The 18,248-nt window shown below is 42.0% G+C and overlaps 1 protein-coding gene across 1 annotated transcript in view; it reads left to right on the top strand.

Moving 5' to 3' along the window:
- Positions 1-9,520, top strand: part of PSTPIP1 (proline-serine-threonine phosphatase interacting protein 1) — a 57,367-nt gene extending 47,847 nt beyond the window's left edge. Inside the window, exons 12-15 of the mRNA XM_074880639.1 lie at positions 1,883-1,967; positions 3,502-3,572; positions 5,218-5,318; positions 7,237-9,520. Of these exons, the coding sequence (XP_074736740.1) occupies positions 1,883-1,967; positions 3,502-3,572; positions 5,218-5,318; positions 7,237-7,368 (389 nt within the window). The 3' untranslated portion in view covers positions 7,369-9,520. The remainder of the gene's footprint in view (positions 1-1,882; positions 1,968-3,501; positions 3,573-5,217; positions 5,319-7,236) is intronic.
- Positions 9,521-18,248: the final 8,728 nt, after the last annotated feature.

Below are 18,248 nucleotides of genomic sequence, written 5' to 3'. Positions count from 1 at the left end.
AGCAGTATGAATGCCCTGTCCCAAGGAATAATTATCTCGTACAGGACCAGTTTACACCCCTTGGATTTCAACGCAGAACTCAGAGCTGGCAGCAATTACACCCCAGCAACTTCCTCAGCAGAGCTGGATGCTGTCACTAACTCAGCACTGAGCTGAGGCCTGTTTTTCACCCAGTCTTTCTGCCATTACACCTATGATGATTAAGAATTGGGATTTGGAGAATTTTTTTAAACTAATATATTGATACTGGTGCACTGCATGCCATTTTGCTGCTATAGTTTATTCTTCTTCATATAGGGGATTTAAATTCACTGATATAAGAGCATTTACCAAGGAAAAACTACATTTTCACTGGCAGAAGGGAGAACTGTGCCTTGCAACAGTGTGAAACAACTCTGTATACTAAGAAATTTGTAATTCTCAGCTAGGTTTTTTTTTCCCTATGTGAGATTTCTCATTCTCCCGTCGCCTAGGCAATTTTCTGCAAACAGCTCTTGGCTATGTCAGGACTCATTTCTAATAAGAAATAGGTGGGAAAAACCCTTGAGAGCTTTATGAAAGGCAAAGAAACAACTGACTTGCTTTTTTGTTGTTTTTTTTGCCACCTTCTAGAAGGTGACATGTTCTGGAAGTAACATCCCAGTATCTCCACAGCTCTGGTTAATGAGTTTGCACAGTAGCACATGGCGAGCTGTTCATCTGTTTTATTATTTGCAAAATGCAGGAGGAAACCCACATGTGGTTTTGCATTGTGTAGCAGAAGACCTTCATCCTGACCAAACCTTTGCGCACTCCCCTCTTCTACCTAATCTTACAATGCATTATAAACTAGAAACTATACCAAGGTAACTATCTAGAAGGATAATAGGAGACCCTTAAATTGGTCAGAAAAATCCCTAATTACTGTGAGTCTTATTTGTAGGGATTCTTCACACTCACTAGCTGTACATGCCTGCTCTGCTTGTGATCTTGGCTGACCCAATGTGAGAATGTCAACACAACCTTTAGCCCAAGTCCAATGTCTTTCTTAATTTGCTGGTATCAGAACTGAGATAATGCGGTATCACAGACTTCACTCATGTTTGTTTGGCTTTAACACATAGAAGGCAGAAAGGGTGTGTGGCCACCAGCTCTAAGCAACTCCACTGGAAGCTATGAGATGAGAAATAAGTAAATCCATCTGTAACTATTTCATCTGTAAAGCTAGACTTGGAAATGGTCTCAATTTTACACCATAGGGGAGAGTGAAGGAACTGTAACATAGCTCTGTTTGAGAGAACAAAACCCAAATATCTCTGGGTAAACAGCAAATCAGCTCTCAGGAGATGGATGGGGGAGATATGAAAGGTAATGCTCAAGCACAAGCAGAGACCAGGAAATTGCTCATCATTGCTGCTGGCAATAATGTTCAAAAATGTCCCCAGCTCTGACAAAAATTCCTGACTCAATACATTAAGAAAAAAAGAAACAAAACACACTGCAGCCAATTGTATCATAAACACGGTCCCAGGGTCACAATGACCATGCTCTGCTCCCTTAAATCTGAGCTTTAAGGCAACAAAGGAAACAGTCATGGAGGAAACTGCCTTCTTAATTAGGGTTAGCCACAGCTATTAGAATGGTTCTTCAGGACCTTGACTGTGCTCGTCTCAGGTCAATGCCTTCCTAGCAAGGACATATCTGCTTACAGTCACTTGAATGGCTTTCGTCAAGTCCCCAGGTCCCCCTGAGCTGCTCCAGCCACATTACAGGTGAGTGCAGATAGGTGCTGTATTGCAGTTTGCTCCAGCAGCCCCTGATGGTTGCATCTGTCAGATGCACTCTGGTGAGGAGAAGGAAGTTTTGCCTGTTTGAACACCTCATTTTTATTGCCCTGTTGCAGATGCAATAGGATATGAGAGCTACTACACCAGAGAACCAAACAGAAGCAACAGCAGCCCAACCCAGTCTTGTGGGATGATGAAGAGGTGAGTGGCAAACTTCAGTTCCCAGAACAGATATTCCTGTGTATGAACAGCAATATATGATGACAGGAAACAGGACCTGGAAAGTTATTACTTCCTTCATTGTAGCAACAAGCAGCTACATATCAATAAATACAACTTGACAGAAGTAAACCTATTAAAACCAGAGTCAGAGTAATTTTGCCATGGCCTAGTGGGAAGAGACAGGGAATGAATTCATAAAACAATTAGTTTGCCAGCAATGGATAGTAGTCACTTATTTCCTCTTTCCTAGTGAGTCATGGCACATAGCAACAAAACCACTTTGTTCAAGGGAGGGCAAAGGTGAATCTTGCTGGGAGCAAAGGCTGGGGAGAGCTGTCTTTTTCGGCAGTATGTCCTGGCTTACTGCACCGCCCAGCTGAGCAGAACAAAGAGCTGCTCTCTGTATCTAGACCAAAGGAAAAAACACTTAGCAGAATAACTGTGATGATTAGGGAGGCAATCTTTCTTTTTCTGATCCATTTATGCTGCTAAATGCTGTAGCATGGATGCAGTTATATCAGCAGAAGAGCATAGTAGATCTATTGGTTTAAATATTTTATACTAAAATGGCTAATTCACGGTGGGAATGGCATCATATTTAAAGCAGAAGAGCTTTATATTTTGACAAGCCTTATTACATAGCAAAGACAAGGAGTGGGCTGTGATCTCCCATTTAAAATGTGGTCCAGGCTTGTTGGTGAGCTGATAAGGTTTACGTACAGTACTTTGTTTTTCAGTTGGAAATCAGATCTTCTATAATTATGAATTCTAATGCTGCATCCTATACAGTTACAGAAGACAAGTGTACTGCCACTTAGAACACAACTGTGTTCTGCAGGGGCAAGTAGCCTAGAGACATGCAGCCTGAGTTTTTCAGAAACTGTTGAGTTTGAATGTCCATTTTCCAGAAACATTGAGAGTTCACCAGCTGAAAAATCAGACCCTTTAAATATGCTAAGCATGCAATGCTATTTCTATCTATGCTTGAGAATTCTAACCCATTTTCTCACTTTACTGAGTCTCCAATACCCAGCTGTGATATAGAAAATAACTAGGGATAGATTAAAAAAAAAAAAAAAAATCACTTAAATTCAGTTTAGAAAGGCTTGTCATACAAGCTTTGTATTTTAAATTGTATCAGAGTTTTCCTTAAAGACAGAGAGATAGTAATCTCTTATAAACAACTGATAATTCTCATCATATTAATGTGAAATAATTGGAGTTTTGCACCATGAGCCTTTGGATCAACAACAAAATACTATCGGATGCATTTTATGCACAATTTAGTGATGGCTGATGGTTCAGCATCCTGCTGCATTTTTTTAAAATATATTTTTAACTGAAGATAAATATATCTGCAGCACAAATGAAAATAGACAGCCACAGGAAGAGGTGACATCTACTCAGTGCTGCAGCAGATGGAGGGAAGGTTGAGTCAGACAGCTGAGACGAAGGAATGCTCATATGCAGTCCTGTTCATTCATTTTGTCATTGACTTCTCTTGGTTCTGCAGATTCTCTGGACTACTGCATGGAACCAGCAAAAACAACATGGAAAGTGCCACTCCTTCAGCCCCTCCTCTTGGTATGCCTCTTCAGGAAATAAGTTTACCAGATGTGTTTGTTTTAGATCCCATTGCTAAATCAAGCTTTGACATGGAGCAGAAATGGTACAGCAGATATTCACATGCTGGCAGTCAAGAGTAAGAGCAGTCTGGAAACGAATTTAAGTTTGGATGTGTATTAAACAAATTTCCCAGTTTAAACTGCCAAATAATCCATATAATCAGAACCTCTGTCTAGGCAAGGGGAAGCTGTACATTCAGAACAACACAGTGTGACTTGGATAATAGTTTTATCCTGAGGTAGAATACACTGCCTCTAAAAAACCCAAGAGAATACCTAGTTTTTAACAGACTAGGTTCATGCCTTATGAATGCAGATATCCATCTAATTTCACAGCTACACTGTCTTATTGTAACCCTTGCAACTAGGTGTTTATCAGATGACATTTAAAACATAGTATTTTGACTATGCAGAAAGTAACAGCTTACGACATTTTTATTGGTTTCATTTAAACCAAAAACATTTTAACTGTGATTCTTGCTTAAAGAAAATAAAAAGCTGTTGTAGAACAGCTTGAAAATATACCCAAATCAATTTCCTTTGCCAGGCTTGTCTGCTTGGGCACCCAGAAAAGACGCCCAGACTGTCTTATTTGTTGCATTCGGTGCTCAGCCAGGGGAGACTCTCCAGTGTGCTCAAACACCAGCTGGACCTGCTGGGCACCAGCACGGTCTTGGGCACACGTAGAGCAATGCTGAGGGTAGTCACTCCTTCAGAATTTTCTTAGGCTGGGGACAGAAGGGGAGAGCATTCCCTGGACAAGACCCTCAGGAATGGCAAACACACTCTGAGTTTAGCTTTTTCAACTGTTCCCATGCTTGTCTCAAAATCTGAAAAGTCAAGGAGCTAAGAGTGCTCCTTAAGAGCAGGACAACTAAACCAAGGATTGACTGGGGAAAGGTACAGGCATCCCGGCCGCTCCATGCGCTGTCAGAGTGCTATCATCTCATCCAGGAGTCGCATGTGGGAAATTTCTGCTTGCCTTAATGGCAGGGGAAGCTCCCAGGCAGATGCTGGGAAGGAATAAGAGGTTTCCCTAATTATGACAAGCTGGATTAAACAACATCTGCCAAAAAAGTTAATGTCAGTGACAAATAGCTATCTGGGAACTATGTAAACTACTGGAAAGTGTCTGGTGACCCATCGGCACAATACTTTCCATTTTTCTCAAGGCAAAAAAAAAAAAAAAAAAAAAAGTCCTGTGTGAATCATTGAACTGCTGGAATTTTATACCACCACTAGCAACCATTTTAAACCACTTTAATCACAGCATTTCCCTCTTTGGACCATTTGGATTGTGCTTTAGCAGGGTAAACATTTTTCCCAACCTGGATGAGGCTAAAGCTAGTTTCTGACCTCCCACAAAGTTCAATGGGTGTATTGTTATCTAATCAATGGGACACAGTTTTTGTGCAAGACTTTACCTACAGTTCACAGCAGCTTTTCTATACATGTACATCTCCAGACAGAGAGAGAACAGAAACCCTTGTATTTGTGAACTCTTGCATATGATCCCATGCATTTATAAGCAACTGAACTCTTTGTTTCTGTGGTGGTTTGTTTTTGGGGGTTTTTTGTTGTTTTTGTTTTCTTGTTCCCCCTAGCAGAGAAAGCAGACGGAGTCTATGCATCCATTTTTGTAAATGAACAAGCTGGAATCACATCATCACAGGACTACAGAGTACTTTATGACTACACAGCCCAGGTAACAAAAGGCTTCAAAATAAATATTTCATAGTGTCAGATTTGAAATAGATGATGTTGATCCAAACATCTTGAAAGTGTCAATTCTGTGAAGGAGGTGTTATCTTCACTATGCAGCCAGGGACACTTAGAGAATTATTGGACAAGGTCACAGCAGAAGCCAGGAATCCCAACTGCCAGTTCTTGGCGCACATCAGTAGACCATGCTGCCTCAAGATGCAACAGTAAGATTTTTTGCTTAATTAGTGCTGAGCTGTTACAACCTTCTTCTAGAAATTTTTTTTCTTAGGGAATGACGGCTAAGTATGCAGTATTGTGCATTCTGAACTTACATCTCTTGTGAAATGTTTTCCTAGAGAAAATGTATACAGATTCCTTGTGTAAGAATATGTGACAGACACTTACCTAGGAACTCTTCTCCATCTGACCTCACTTATCATCTGGAGTCCTGTTCCAGTTTAACATACTGGCCCTCCATGCTGGAGAGGTCTGAATCCCCATAAATGACACTCTTTCCCTCTACTTCCACGTTGCAAGTTGCAGAATCACAGTGGACGTGGTCCATGTACCAAAAGATTGTTACAAAGAGCAACCTGCATTCTCAACTGGGATACTGAACTCTCACTGGCTTCAGACCTATCTAGGCATAGTACCATTAGTAAAAGGTTATGAATATTTTCTTATTCAGATGGACTCCAGAACCTCTTGGACACTTGCTAAACCATTAGCCTCCCCTAATGGGACTTTCATAGTTTCATTACATGTCAATTCCTGTTATTAGCTTTAGATTAGCAGGAGGAGCAGCATTCAGGTCTTATGTTACAGTGCAGAGACACACTCACAACAGTGGACTTGCCATCAATAGCCAACACTGAAGAAATGCTGGCATGTGACAAAACAAATAGCCAGATAAATTATGAAAACAGAGAACAGGCTGGAAAGGAGTGCTTTCTCTTAGGTACAACAGCATTCTGACACCTTTTATTATATGTTCTTTGTTTTGCTTTGTTTTAAACACACTTTTATTATTTGCCTGAAATTTCATCCAAGCACAGTGGAAAGTACCTCACTGTTGATGGCAGTTCCCCTGAGGAGATTGCTGGATCTCTTTGTCAGATCCTTACTCCAGGAGTTGCCTTAAAAATATGACACACATGGATTTTCCCTGCTGAGAAAAGAGCCTGTTACTACTTTTAGTATATTGCATACAATATAACCAAACTCACTTTTTTACTCCATTCTTACCTACTCAGGTACATTAAATTTAGATTTAGCTGACACGTCAAACGTATCTGGAAGCCTCTCTTACCCTGTTTTCTATTTTACTACTCTGTGGGTAGCAAAGTGGTTTCCTATGGAAAATAGAGCAGCACCAGTGAACGGACTGATAGCTGCCTGAGAGCTCAGCAATAGCTTACTTGCAACTACTCCGTTTGTCTCAGAGATAAAAGTTACCTATCTCAGGAAGAGTTGCTGTACCCCCACTGGTTGCCGCTGTTCCATATTAAAAGAACTGAGAGACCTATTTAAGGCCTGGGTTAGTAGAGAAGCTGTTATCATCTCCCATGGGAATTAAGTTGTGGACTGTTTTATTTAACAACACCTGAAAACCCTTCAGTCATGGTTAGCTGGTTTATGATAGTCATATTTAACCCTTTCTGGCCTTCCCCAATGATACAACAGTCAACTTGCTCAGGAATATACACCATGGAGGCTGGGGAAATTTGAGGATCTTAAGGAAATAGCCAGCTCAGTAAGTGCTTAATCTCTCACTGTCTGGTATTTCAGGCTCATTCCCAATCAGAAGGACACTGGCAGACTGTTGATGAAAGTCAGGCTAATAGAACCCCTCCAAATACATGCTTGGGTCCTCCTGTGCTCTCAGGCTAACCACAGTTCCTTTCTCTGTCTCCTTTCAGAACATGGATGAACTGGACATCAGTGAAGGAGACATTGTAGTTGTCATTGAAGAAAATGAGGATGGCTGGTGGACAGCAGAAAGGAATGGGCAGCGAGGCTTTGTGCCAGGATCTTATCTCGAAAAGCTTTGATGAAAAGAAGCCCCAGTCCTCAGACTTCAAAAATATTCTATTACTGAAAATGAACAGGACACAAGGACTGCTTCAGCTGACCAAAGGCAACCCACAATGCTGTCTTCTACAATTACCATTCAGGAAATAACCAACTGACCATGCTTTCCTCTTTCTTCCTCCTGCCCTATCCCAGCACCTCCTGGCCTACACTATCTGCAAAAAACATCTTCACCTCAGAGAGATTAGGACTCGCATTTCTTCCTATAGTTCTTCCTACCCTCAGCACACTGCCATCAGCATTGCAAAGCTTGGCTAACATGGGAGGAAAATCCTGCCCGGAACTTAACTACACTAAAGAAAAAAGATCAAGGAATGAAGTGCTGTTTCTCCAGGATGGAGGACTGCCTCCAGCCAGCCTGTGAGCCACCTTCATGGTCACAGTAGTCATGTTCTCTTCCACGGATCTCCTCTTACTGCACAGGCTATGTGAGCATTTTTGACAGTGGGGTGGAAAGCACACTCAGAAAGCAGATAGCTTTGATGTCACAGGGTCTTAGCTGTACAAAGCAAATAAGAAACTCAAGTTCCTTTTAACAGCCTGCTTTCAAGTTCCCCTTACAGCATGTGGGTAACCCGGGAGAAAGGTGGGGAACCCTCCACTGTTCTTTATGAGCATTGCTAATGAAAATATGAAAAACAATGAATGCAGCTAGAGAGGAGCACCTGAAGAACCGAGACACATAAGGCACTCCCCATCATGGCCATCTCTTAATACAGTGAAATCCACGCTATCCATGGCTCTGCTTCGCACTGGATTCTGGGGCAGCAAAATAAGGACAGATGATCAGCCTAAGGCTTGCTTTTGCCTTGGCTGGATGGTTTCCCTGACACCTCCCTGGGATTTTTCATGTTTAAAAAGAACAAAAGCAACAAATAAGCCAAGTCTCCAGCAGTGCTGTACTGCCTTGATCCCTCTGCTCTAGCACCAGTGAAGTGCCAATTACCTCCTCATACAATCTGCATACTCATGTCATCAGTGCATTCTCCTTTCAACTCCTCCATCCACCTGGCTGATCCTCTCCTCCTCAGACCACAGGCTTTTCTGTCTCTAACTGCCTTCTACAGCCTCTGCACCTCTGGGATTGCTGGCAGACACGTGCTGGCTCATTTCCAGGCACTATTAACGTGCTTGTTCTTCAACAAACCCTCTTCAGAGAAGTCACACTGTGCAGGTTCACTGTATTTCACAGATTTCAGCTCTGTCAGTCTTTCTACTTTAGTATTAAGAACATTTCCACCTGCCACTGTACTTACCAAGGCATGGATAGGTACTTTCTGCCACTCCTCCCTTTTCAGTATTTCAAGATGGCTAAAAAAAAAAATAATCAGTGATTTAATCTGAAGCAGAGCACACTATTTCTAGGGGCAGAATAAAATTGTTTGTCAAGGTTTCAGGTCTTGAAACTGAACCAAGTCAATGAAAATGAATCAAATTGCTACTCAAAAGGCACGGAGCAGGGAAGAACTCTTAGCTAAGACACAGAAGGAAAGACAAAGAGAAAAAGACATAATGGTCAATGCAATTATTCCTTCAATGAAACAGAATGAAGGTAAGAGGCACTTGCAGTACCTTATTCTAATTTCTTGCTTCAAGAATAGAATAAAAGTTGCTGCAGACCATTTTTCTTTAGTTCCCTGCAGTCCTTTGCACAGGCACACTTGTCCTTCCCACATTTCCCCAAGTTATTATGCAGCACATCTGCATCAGTGCTGAAGGGCTCTTAGTACCTCACATTAGCACAGGCTCAGAGGAACTGCAGGAACTTGAAAGGCATTTAAAGCACTAGGTTATATGAATAGTAGTGCTTGTTCAGGCTGAAGATGTTAACGACAGGTTTCCCTGACCACATCTGAATTGAACAGTGAAAGAAAGACGGTCCACAATAGCCTTCAACTAGGCCACTGCACTGTAAATGGTAGCTGTCAGAGACAGCTACATCGCTTGTTATGTGCAGCCTGAGAGGAAACCTAAAGTATGAGAGATTTAATATATTTCCTTCTTGAACACTCGGTCTTCCACAAAGAGAACTGTAATAAACCAACAAATACTTAAATAAATGTAGGCAGATATTTTGTAGATTATCTTAATTAAAGAGAAAAAATAAACCATTGAATGTATCTCCTCTAATTATGTGTGACACACAGATTTTGCTAAGACTCCTCGCTTCTCTGGGGCCCGGACAGCCTCACACAAGGCACTGCAGTACCCAGTCCTCGTTACCCTGAAATCCTGTTACAGATCATCTTTGCTTACATGTACCACATGGTCTACATCACTGACCAACAGCTAGTGGAATGGTGACTGCTGTTTCTACCCCATCAAATAATTTCATGTTTTTGCTGTTAAACTCAGGGAACTGGTTTCCTTTACACCTCTATCTTCTTCTGTCAAGTACATACTGCAGTAAGTGCAAGAAGCTATAGTTATTTCAAAATCTACCCAGTGTCTTAGCATTTGGGTCCCACATGCTAACTCCAGACTGTTCAGGAAATGAAAAAGCAGCAGCAATGTTTTCTCATGATTCCTCTGCTTTACATTGAAGAATTTGTCTGATAAGTAGTTACCAAGCCGTATCTAGGCAGTTTGCCCTATCAGTGTGGCAGCACTTGTCAGAAATAGAACAGAGATATCAAGAAATACCCACACCCTCTGAGTACACCCATATTTTAGGTGTCATCCACCCCATCAGTAGGAAAAGCAGGAAGGTCAAATGTAGGTTACTGCGTTCATAACAATGTTTCCTCTCTAGTTTGGTAACACTTGGGAAACAAACCTGACCATGCAAGTAATCATTTAATTTTCAGGTAAGATGGGAAACTGAAACAGGCCCTTTCCAGTGGGAGGCATTCTTAAACTAAATTCCAACATTTTTGGTTGAAATTCTTTTTGGACAAACACTTCTGATAAGCCTCCACTTTCATTTTGACTACCATTTTTTTGACAAGGAGGTGCCATGCAACATGCAGGGACAAGAGTGGCAAACAAAGTTGCGTGTTTGTCCACTCCGATTTCATAGCACACTCACAACAAGCAGACTACCTCTTTACTGACACTGCTAATGCTCTGGCTCTGGGTAGATTCACACACAAGCAGCTGTTCCCAGAGAGCAAGAATGTGCTTTTGCCAGCTGCTCTGCAAGGGAGGAACCTAATTACCTGCTTACAGCCTATGGCTAGTATGTATATACACACTAATTTAAGATATTTACAATAAAGTTACTGATTTGGTTTTGACTTAGCACTGCAGGATTTCAGTTTGCACAACAGGCCACAAGTATTTCATACTGAACAATTTCAGACCTGTAACTATTAACTCTCAAAATTTTGACTAGGCCGTAAGAAATAGGCATCATCTATCCATTAAATATGAGCAGCAAGAAAGATTGGGAGTCATTTCCCTTACAAACCACAACAGAATAGAAAGGGGCTGAGGTTGACACCTGCTGCTCTTCTAGATGGATTTTGGATTTGAGAAACATGGCCATGAGATAGCTATGAAAACGTATAGTGGTAATCTGTTCCATTATTCCTTTAACCACAAGAAGAATTCAAAGGTTGGAAGTGGGCAATCTAGCCCAACAGTACCCTTAAACCAGACTCAGATATGCACATTATTCTCTTTTATCATGTTCTTATTATTAATTAAGGAGAAGAACAGGAAAACCTGTTTAAAAATAGCATTTAACCAACAACAATCATATGTAATTCGGAAATGTCCACAAGAGCAGCGTGAGGCCCATCTCTGCACAGAACAGATTTCAGTTGCTGCATAGGGCATTAAGAGCCCACAAGCCAGTAGTGAAACCTGGTCAAAAAAAGTAGAGTCAGACTAGAAACAGAGAGATCCAGGCAACCCAGCTCTAGGACAGCTAACACAGTCAGTACTTAACCATAAATGACAGACCTCCTGCCAAGCTCACAGGTCCACTGCTACAGACAGATAACTTCTGGCATTTTTTTACTAGTCAGCTAAAAGGAAGAAATCAACCCCATTACAGCTGAGAAGTCAGCAATAGCAGCAGCAGAGTGGCTATTCAAGGTTTGAAGTGTTTGCCACCTCCATGAGGATAGTGACTTGAACTCTGTATTATGAATAACCCTGACATACTTCAGCCAAAGTGTTGACATATCACATACAAGACATAAACAGTAGCAACTCTTACCTTGGATTCCTTCTCATCTTGCTTCTTCAAGAGGTGCATTCAAGGTCTGAGTCTCCTTTCCAGAGGTAATTTTCTAGGCAAAGACTTCTGATTGCAGTTCTGACCTCACTGATTTCTGAATGCAGTTTAAGGGGAAGCACATGGATGCCAAGAGGAGATTCATTACAAGCCAGGCATCAGGTGGTGTCTAACAGGAGCCTGGCTGGGCCTTAAGAAACATCTAACCTAAGCACTGGTGGATAACTAATACACTTTCTTCTCCGGTACTATGTAACCTCTTGGCTGTATCATTGCTAGCTGGCTTAACTGTGCAGGTTTAGGGAACCCAGGGGACTCTACATCAGTACTAAACAAACACAGTCTGCTGCACTGAAAGGTCAGTTAACCTTCAGTGTGGACTGGCAACAACTCTGCACAGTATAGGACAAACTGTAAAGGCCTGAAAAGCAGCCTCTGCTGCTCAATACCATCTCTTTTCCCTTGCTTTGTTCTCCAACTTGCAGGGCTGGGGCACTGAAAGCAAGGGCAGTTACCAGCCACATAGCTACCAATACTTCACGTGTCCTCAGACAGAAACTTCACTCATTGCTAGTATTCAAGGAGAGCAGGGAGGTGCCCTTAGCTTGGCCTTCACCCTGAGATCCATGTCTCCTTGCTGCCACAGGGTTATGAGCACAACCAAGTGGCCAAGCCACTAAAGTAGAGCAGAGCTGGCTGTTACACATCAAAACTAAAAACAGCATTAGGGTCAGTCACTGCCATCTACCAGCAGCATTCAGCAACTTCCTACATCAATGACAGTACCCATCACAGGTGTTTTTATAGTGCAGCTGTGATGTGTTGGGCATGCTCACTGTAGCTGAGGCTAAAGGAGAGAGAAGAGTTGGGATTTTGCTTCCCAGGAAGGGGAAGGAAATAAAATTGTGATGCTAGGTCACATGGGGCTTCTGGAAGGTAAATGGCTGCTAGGGGGGGCTGATGGGCTGTTTTTTTTGTAGGGGAAAGGATACTTGTGTGGAATAACTGAATTTTGGAAGAGGAACAGGAATCAGTGTCCTGCCTGTAATTAGGTTATTAACAAAATGACAACACCTCATCTACTGAGAGAAAGTGGAGAGGGCAAAGAACTTTTCGTCAACCTGTTAGCCATTATCTAGTCTTTGTTAGCAATTACCTAATTTCAGTAGCCAGCTCACATTTTGGATGAGGGAAGCTCAGAGCCACAGTTATCTCCAGATTTGTGCACTCCTGGATCATGCACAGTGCAAATTTGTTCTGTTGCTAGAATGGCCAGATAATCATATTTCTATCAAATTAAGCCAATGCACATGGTACAGTTCTCATCCTGTCCTTCTACCAGCTGTTAAAGGACAGCTGACACCTGATCTGGCACAAAGCCACTTGGTGCAACTTTAAGAGCACATTTACAGCCTATCACTGCTGTGTGCCACGTGGCTGCAGCATCTCTGTCTGACACAAGGGCCCAAAAGGCAGATTTACTGTGGTGGTGTATTCTGAGCGAAAGCACAGACTAAACCTTGCTTTTAGATATAAAACTCTAACAGCAATCAGAGGCCTCCCAGCAAAATCAGGAGGAATCAGACTTGATATCCTTGAAATTTCTGAGAGAAGAGAAAAAATCCTCCAAAATCACCAGGCAAACAGAATTGGGCATAGAACATAGCTACCAGCTTATAACCAGGGGTTTCCACATATCATCTTGAGGATAAAGAAGGTACAAAATCAACTAGGGGGTAAGGGGGAAGAGGGAACAGATAGATCCTAAGTTGTTCTTTGAAATCAGAAGGAATTTTACTTACCTGATCTAAAATAGCCAGTGTTTTACAGATTTGAAAACACAAACCAGCACATATTCCCAGCTTTGCTGCTCTTACCATAATTCAACTAAATCACCAAATCAAGGGTAGACATACAGAGAAGCAACCATGTGTTAATTGGTGCAATGCTGGATGAACTATAAATGCATCAGTGGTGCTTTGACTTAAATCCTCTTTGACTTTGGAATTCTCTCATTTACTGCAGCCCCTGCCTCAGGGTAAACAGACACACAGCACTGCTAAAGAAATTCTAGCCTAAACTTGAATGAAGTTTCCTGAGTGTGGAATTACACACTTGGGACTGTTCAGGGAGCCCAGGCTAAAGCCTTTAATAAAAAAGTGACTGACTTCGTGAAGCAAAGGTATGACTTTGAGAAGTCATCCCTCATACCTCAGTTTCCCTCTTCATCATGGGGAGTTTGTAAAAGCACTTTGATGTCACAAGAGAAAAATCCTTCTGGCACGCTAAATATTTTTGTGATTGTTCAATCCCAGACTCAGTCTAAACAAGCTAGCATTGGGTGGCGGTCAGATCAATATTTGCAATGGAAAATCTTGTACAAAAGGACAAATTATATTGTGTACACAGTGCTGTTGCTTGTTTTGTAATATGACTGGATGGCTCTTGGTAAGGGGGCTGCAGACATGAGATAACACTCACACTCAATGCAGGGAGAGCATGTGGGGGAGTTTAGTACATTCCCTTCCACTTTGCAAGGGCACAAATGCTCAACAGCTGCATCTAAGAAAGAATTGTTCTGAAATTTTAAGCCGAAAACAGTCCATGGAGGAACTTCTTGGGAAACTGGTGAACTTTAACCTTCCCAGGATAAGAATGTTAACATAAGTGTGAATGGGAAAGCTTTCAATGCACTGATAGACGTGAGAAATGCTTTGTCTTTAGAGAGGGGCTGCACAGCCCTTCTTGTGTCTGAACCCCTTGTGAGGAAGGGAGACATGAGCGACAGTGACTTTGTTCTGCTAAGTGGCAGCTAAAGGTTTTACTACAGTCACTGCTCAATTCAGCAGCCATGGGGGGATTCAAAACCAAAAAGAAGCCCTCATTCTAGGGATAGAAGGGATCTGGAGAAATGCATCCTCCCTGCTCTGCAGGGTCCTGCGCCAGCTTTTTTAAACCACAGCGCTTATCAACGCAGGCCCTAAATTTAACTTGTTTGCTCAGTCTGTGTACTGTATCCTCAATCCATCGTTTCTCGATGCTGCCATCTTCATTTCCCACCCGTGTATACTAACACTGCCAGGCTAAAAAGGTGGTTTTAAGCTTTTAAAATGGATACTGTATTCAAAGTGCAAGAGCACATTGTAGAGCACTGGCCTATTAGCAAAAAGCATGCTTCCCAAGGATGGGGCATTCTCCAAGTCCTGGAAGTGCCAGGAGTACCTACTTCTTCTACAGTACGGACTGGGAAATAAAGTCTTGCCTATTGCCTGTGAGGTGTTGGTAGAGGCTTGGCACGGGACTGCACAATGCAATCTTTGCCAAAGAGGACTTATCCTTCTCTTACTCTTAGTTGAGAGTGTATGAACGCTGCCCCTTCTTTACTTGATCTGTTAGCAGCCTCATTCAGTGGTGTGACTTAAATTTCATATCTTACTGCTTCCTTTGTTCAGGTGGGAGAAAAATTTCAGAACTCTGTTCAAAAGCAGTTTTCTAGACTAATTCCTACTTTGGTCTACAAAACAGACTGCTTTTGTATGCAAGGCATCCCAGATGCTCCCAAGTTCCCCAAATGTCAGTGGCTTGCTTAAGCATTTTATTTGCATGAAGAAAATAAATTCCAGTTCTTCAGTCAGAGCCTGATGCTAGCAAAGGTCTGACACTGCATTTATCATAGAAAAAGGTAGTTATTCTTTGAAATGGGGCAGGAGCCCATTTGGTGAAAGGGGCTGCTGCCTGAAGCACCAGGCATCCAAGATGAAATCAAAGCCATCCATTCTCTGGAGTGTCAACAGGAATAGCCCTTCGGTCCTATACTGCTGCAGCTCACCAGTTACCAGTAGTAACCCATGTGTGCAGGTTTCCCTCTGGCAAAGAGAGAAGAGGTTTCAACTCAACAGCTTTGATGTGAAGCATGATCATTCAGGGTCAAGAAAAGCAGGTGAGAGCAAAAAGAAGTGTTGTCCATTGCATAGCACTAAAACATTGAGACTTTGCAATAGTGCTGCTTTGCTTGCTCCAGCAGGATCACTGAGGGAGTCTCAGGTTGCCAGACAAGCTCCGATAATCTCTCATTTGTGTGGTTAAAGTTCATGTCCAAGTTTGGTCTACAAAACCAGGCCATGCTTTCAGGTTATGGGTAAACTGTACTTGATGTTCATCTGCAGTGTAAATATACCACACAAGATACAGCTGAACAGCTATCCTGGAGTCAAGACATGGAGGGAAGCGACAACTTCTGCCAGGCAGAGATCCAGCAGACATTACTGCAGTCACAGCAAGGACTAAGTCAAAGATATATGCTCGGACTAAATACGTATCATGAAAACAAAACTTGTATCAGGAAAGCAACTGCTATAGCAAGGAAGCAAAGAAACAGGTGGGCAAACTTTACATCTCATGTTTACCTCTGCTACCCCAGGCAGCTGTCAGGCCATTAAACCTGCCAAGGAGCAGCTGTACACCTGTGCTTCCCCAGCACTTCCTCCTCCTCCTCCATCTACTCACAAGTAGCCTGCAAGTCAGCCTTATTTTTGAGCACTAATCCTTGTGATAAGCTATAGAGAAAGAAACATGACTTGTTACAGGATGACCTTGGTAAGTTTTTGCAGATATTCCTTTCACCTGGAAGTAGGACAGAAGGGCAAAGTTTACACATACTGCTATATGTAAGGCACAGGCAAACTCTGACACCGCCCCATCAAAATCAGTCCACCCCTAGACTTCCCACAAAGCAGCAGCAACCTTAATTCTGGTATCTGCCACTGACTTTGCTCTCTCCTAATCAGTCCCAATACTGAACAGTATCACCAAAACTGAGATTGACAAACAGCAATTCCAAGAAAGACAGCCCTACAACAGAAGTGAAAGATCAGTGCTGAAGCAGTCTAGAAATATGAGAATGATAAGATCCTGGCACTCAGACTGTTTCCCACTGTCTCGCTTATCACCCAACAGCCATGCACAGCCTACAGCACCCATCAACTACCGTTGCCACTTTATAGGTCACTGCATCAAGTTCAGCACTTGGGGAAGCTTTGTGCTAGCACCACTTTAGATATAGTATAGATGTCAGTTTGCTCTCTTGCCTTTTAGCAACATCCCAAGCGTACATGTTTTAAAAGATGCTGCCCGCAAAAGACCTTCCCATCTACTCAATACAGCTCCAGAGGAAACAGATCAGCTATAAGGTGCAGAGTTCAGCAATGAAAAGATTAGCAAAGTGAGTTTTAAAAAAGGATGTGGAAGTGAAAGTAGACTTATTGTACATAGAAAGGGCAGTTGTTCCAATCAGTGAGGGTGACACTAAAGAGGGAAGATTGAAAAAGACAATTTAGACCTAAGATCCACTGCACTTAAGAGACTTCTATTGTATTTTAGTGGGATTCATCTCAAGCATAAGATTAAGTCAGTTACAAGGTCCACTAACTCCATATTGTGGAGGCTATCACTACCACTATTATCATTATAATAAGTACTTATCTCAAATCGCATCTGAAACTCCAAGTAATGAAAAAAATCTCACGAGCTGTCCTCCTTCTTGCTATCAAGACAGATTTTTTTTTTTTTACTAACTTGGTTAAACTGAGCTTGTTAGATCGTTTTTTCCCCCTGTTTATTAAGACAAACACACACCTGATCATTCCTTACTACAGTCTGAATGAGATTCTCAAATTCTCATGAGCCTCATATTAGGTTGCTGAAAGGCAGTAAAGCACAGGACTTGCACTGCAATACACTTACAAGTCATTTTCATAGCAGGAAGAAGAAACAAAGCTCAATTAAAGAACACCCTTGAGGCAATTCTAATCCCTTGTGTTAAAAAGCTCTGGATGAGGTCAGGCCCACTGCTGCAGGCAAGCTACACGCTTGTGTGCTCCACACAGCATACACATGTTCAATCATTCTTTGAATAATTTCCTGTGCAGTCTGCACAGAGACCTCACTGCCTCTTCAGCAGAAGGCACCAGACCCAGGTGGTTTGGATGAGCAGCTACTTCAGCTGTGCAGCTAGGATGAAGTAAACATACTGCTGTTTGAAGCTGGAAATGCAACACAGAAAAGATCCAGCCACCCCCTTAAATAAAAACACAAACCTTTCTCCCTCCCCAAATCACCCAGTGTTCTTAGTATTAACAGCTCCATTGGCTGAAGTAACAGTAAAAGGAGTAACTGCTGAAAAGTGGCTAGACTTCATAGATAGTATTATCAGCACTTGACAGTGTAGTGAAACATGAAAATGTAATCAATGTACTAGTGTGTAATCAGTTCTACAGAGCTTCTACAAGCCTATCAACAGGGTACTAAAAATTATTTATTGGTTCTGCATTTCCTGTGCTGCAAGATCTTGCTGTAACAGAGCTGAATTTTGGTAGACCGTGCTATAGATGACAAGTTGCATCAGATTAAGTAGGGGGATAGGAACATCCTACATATCGTATATTCAAGAAAGTTAAATACACAAAAGAAACCTCTTGGGAGCAGTCACATCTAAAAAATCAAGAAATGTGATATTCGGCTTGCAAAAGTAGTAACAGGATTGCCTTATACCCAGCTACAAGATAGCCAAGAGGAAATCCACACAGGAATTAAAAGTATCAGACACAGGAGTCAAGTAAAAAAGAGCTAGAATTAAACCAAGTCATCCCCTGTCCCCTA

The sequence above is a fragment of the Strix uralensis genome, chromosome 11 (assembly GCF_047716275.1).
Source record: "Strix uralensis isolate ZFMK-TIS-50842 chromosome 11, bStrUra1, whole genome shotgun sequence".
Lineage (NCBI taxonomy): Eukaryota > Metazoa > Chordata > Aves > Strigiformes > Strigidae > Strix > Strix uralensis.
Note: the sequence above shows the minus strand (reverse complement) of the source record. Positions and strands in the feature narration are given on the sequence as shown.